Raw genomic sequence first — 3,199 nt, forward strand, 5'->3', positions numbered from 1 at the left:
GGTGAGGTAAATTGTTTTCCTTTTGTAGTAGTGAAGCCAGTTACAGAACTTGGTGAGGTAAATTGTTTTCCTTTTGTAGTAGTGAAGCCAGTTACAGAACTTGGTGAGGTAAATTGTTTTCCTTTTGTAGTAGTGAAGCCAGTTACAGAACTAGGTGTGGTAAATTGTTTTCCTTTTGTAGTAGTGAAGCCAGTTACAGAACTTGGTGAGGTAAATTGTTTTCCTTTTGTAGTAGTGAAGCCAGTTACAGAACTTGGTGAGGTAAATTGTTCTCCTTCTGAAGTAGTGGAGCCAGTTACAGAACTTGGTGAGGTAATTTGTTTTCCTTTTGAAGTAGTGAAGCCAGTTACAGAACTTGGTGAGGTAAATTGTTCTCCTTCTGAAGTAGTGAAGCCAGTTACAGAACTTGGTGAAGTAAACTGTTTTCCTTCTTCAAAGTTTTCTTCAAATAATTACATTTGGAAAGAATACCTATTTTTAATTTTTGCATGTACTTGGGAGTTCTATGCTTTTATTACATGCATACAAGTAACTCGCTGTTAGTTATATAATCTTCTGTCTACTAAATGAGTCAGTATAACTTGTTTTGCAGCATTTAAAAAACAAAAATGATAAAACTTTATGCTTAAATAAATACTTAATTCAGCAAAATATAGGCTTGGTGGTTTGAGTGCTCGACTAGCAACGTGTGAGTCATGTATTCAAGACCCAGTGCCAAACATGCTCTCTCTATCAGCTCTGAGGGCAATATAATGTGATGGTAAAAAGTGGCCCAAGAGTTGATGGTGGATGCTGCCAAATGGTTATCTATTAGGGACAGATAGTCTTAGTGGCTTTGCCATAAACAAGCAAACAGATTGAGCAAAACTTGTTAAAGTGTAAAATATATTTCTGTTTGAAAGTTTAACTAAGTGTTATTAAAAGTATCATTCTTTCTCACTGTAAGATGAACTTCAGATTGTCATCGTACAAACTCAAATAAAACTTATTCGATAGATTTCAAAGTAAACTTGTAAGGAATGGTGAGAGCATCTAATCTGTGACAGTGTTTTCTTACTCCAGTATGTAAAACTATTCATTACCATTTCATATAACTATTTAATTACTATTTAGAAGTAGAGGTGTAACGAAAATTTATATAATAATAGTAGTTCACTGGTTCTACTGTTGTATGTTGTTTTAGACGAGTAGGATTAAGATTTTGAATCTTAACTTATGTGAAAACATTACATAATGATCTTTTGTACTTTTTTAAAGTGTGCTTCGGAATACCTGTAAAGTATTTAAATTTTTTCTCCTCAAAGAAATAAGGTCTACCTTTTGAATCTGTCAACGTTTACCTAATTCCTCGAATTGTGTTTTTCAAGCGTCAGGAACGAAGTACATTTTAAAACTCTCACGCTACAGTATATTGGAAGAAATTTTACACATGAGTAATACGTTTAATTATACCAGGCTGATTTGTTTTAATGTTCCCATTTACTAATCATAATATTTACCAAAGTAAAGTATCTCTTCACTCTAGATTCACAAGCTCTGGACCAAAACCGTATCGCTTGTAAGTAAACTGAAGAAACGAAGATCTGAATTAGACAGTAAAAGTTCTGATCATCTTTGTGCTTTTGAGGTTTTTCTGCTCCATTTGGGGTTGCAGCTGTTTTTGGACAGTAAACGAACAACTGAGCCTTTGGAGGTAGGTTCCCTTTAATGCAAATAGATGATAAGTCATTCAACGTTGGTTGTCGTATCAAAGAAAAACAACCTTGTATATCAAAATCCACTTCAGCTTATTACTAAAAATCAAAACATTTTGAGTAAAGCTAAATTTTTGGATAAAATAACCAAACCACTATAGCTGAATTGAATTTAGATTATACAACTATTTATAAAGATTTAAATACACCAGAGAAGTCGCCTACGTGTCTGTTCTTGACGTGTACAAAATAACCAAACCACTGAATGCAAGTCCATCATAAGATTTGCCATTGTTTCTAGATATTGTGAATTTAAGCAACTATTGTAGGTGAACTTTCAAAGAAAGTTTGAGGCGTGTCTGGAGACAATATTTTTGACACCGTGCCGAGTTCTTCGTGAGGTTTGGACCTAATGAACTTAGTAAAGAACCTGATATGTTGTCTCTAAAACTAAACAGAATCGGGAGAAATTCGTATTCCACATTGAAAATTAAATTGTTTAGAAGTCTTGTTGCTATGACAGTGAAGAGAAAAACCATGTCACTTAAAGAGCATCGAGATAAAAATTTGGGTTACCAGTAATGATTGGGTCCACTGATTGCAATGTTTCTGTCTGAGTTTGGTAATCATTAAAGCTTGATGTGTGAAGTAATTGCTGTTAAGGCTTTCTGATATTAATGGCCAGGTGGTTGGGACACTCGAATCGCAATCTGAGGGTCGCGGGTTAGAGTCTCCGTTCCATCAAACATGCTCACTCTTTCAGCTGTGGGGGTGTTATAATGTGCGGTCAATCCCACTATCCGCTGGTAAAAGAGTAGCCTAAGAGTTGGCGGTGGGTGGTGATGACTAGCTGCCTTCACTGTAGTCTTACACTGCTAAATTAGGGACGGCTAGCGCAAATAGACCTCATGTAGCTTTGCACAAAATTCAGAACAAACAATCAAACAATCTGATATTAATGATATACAAGGTAATAAATTCTGAACAAAAGTCACCAATTTTTACCACTATTCTAATAGCTTGTCTAGCCTAAATATCTCGCCTACTATTACTAATTGCCATTATATGTACCTTAAAAGAGGTTCTTATCCTGCGTGGAACATTTGTAGACAAAGTAGTAACTTCCTCATGTTTGTAGGCTAATATACATGTAAATGTTTACAGAAATTATGCGAGTATTTTAGAAAGAACTGAGACGAGAATGTTAAAATGGATTCTGGGAATATCTTTGAGAGAAAGAATAATGACTGATAACATCAGAGAAAGAGTTGGAGTTTGTAAGATCAGAAGAGAAACAAGACTGAGATGGTTTGAACATCTAACAAGTGAAGAAGGATATGCAGTGAGAAGGGTATCGGAAATGTCAGAAGAAGACAGTGGAGATGAGACAGGAAGACTGAGATGGTTTGAACATCTAACAAGTGAAGAAGAATATGCAGTGAGAAGGGTATTGGAAGTGTCAGAGGAAGACAGTGGAGATGAGACAGGAAGACTGAGATGGTTTG

General features: G+C 35.4%; 1 protein-coding gene across 1 annotated transcript in view; it reads left to right on the forward strand.

Moving 5' to 3' along the window:
* LOC106476046 (myb-binding protein 1A-like protein) overlaps positions 1-1,708 on the forward strand; it is a 13,551-nt gene extending 11,843 nt beyond the window's left edge. Inside the window, exons 14-15 of the mRNA XM_013936715.2 lie at positions 29-363; positions 1,526-1,708. Coding sequence (XP_013792169.2) covers positions 29-363; positions 1,526-1,708 — 518 coding nt within the window. The remainder of the gene's footprint in view (positions 1-28; positions 364-1,525) is intronic.
* Positions 1,709-3,199: the final 1,491 nt, after the last annotated feature.

Source organism: Limulus polyphemus, unplaced genomic scaffold, assembly GCF_000517525.1.
Source record: "Limulus polyphemus unplaced genomic scaffold, Limulus_polyphemus-2.1.2 Scaffold9696, whole genome shotgun sequence".
In the NCBI taxonomy this organism is placed as follows: domain Eukaryota; kingdom Metazoa; phylum Arthropoda; class Merostomata; order Xiphosura; family Limulidae; genus Limulus; species Limulus polyphemus.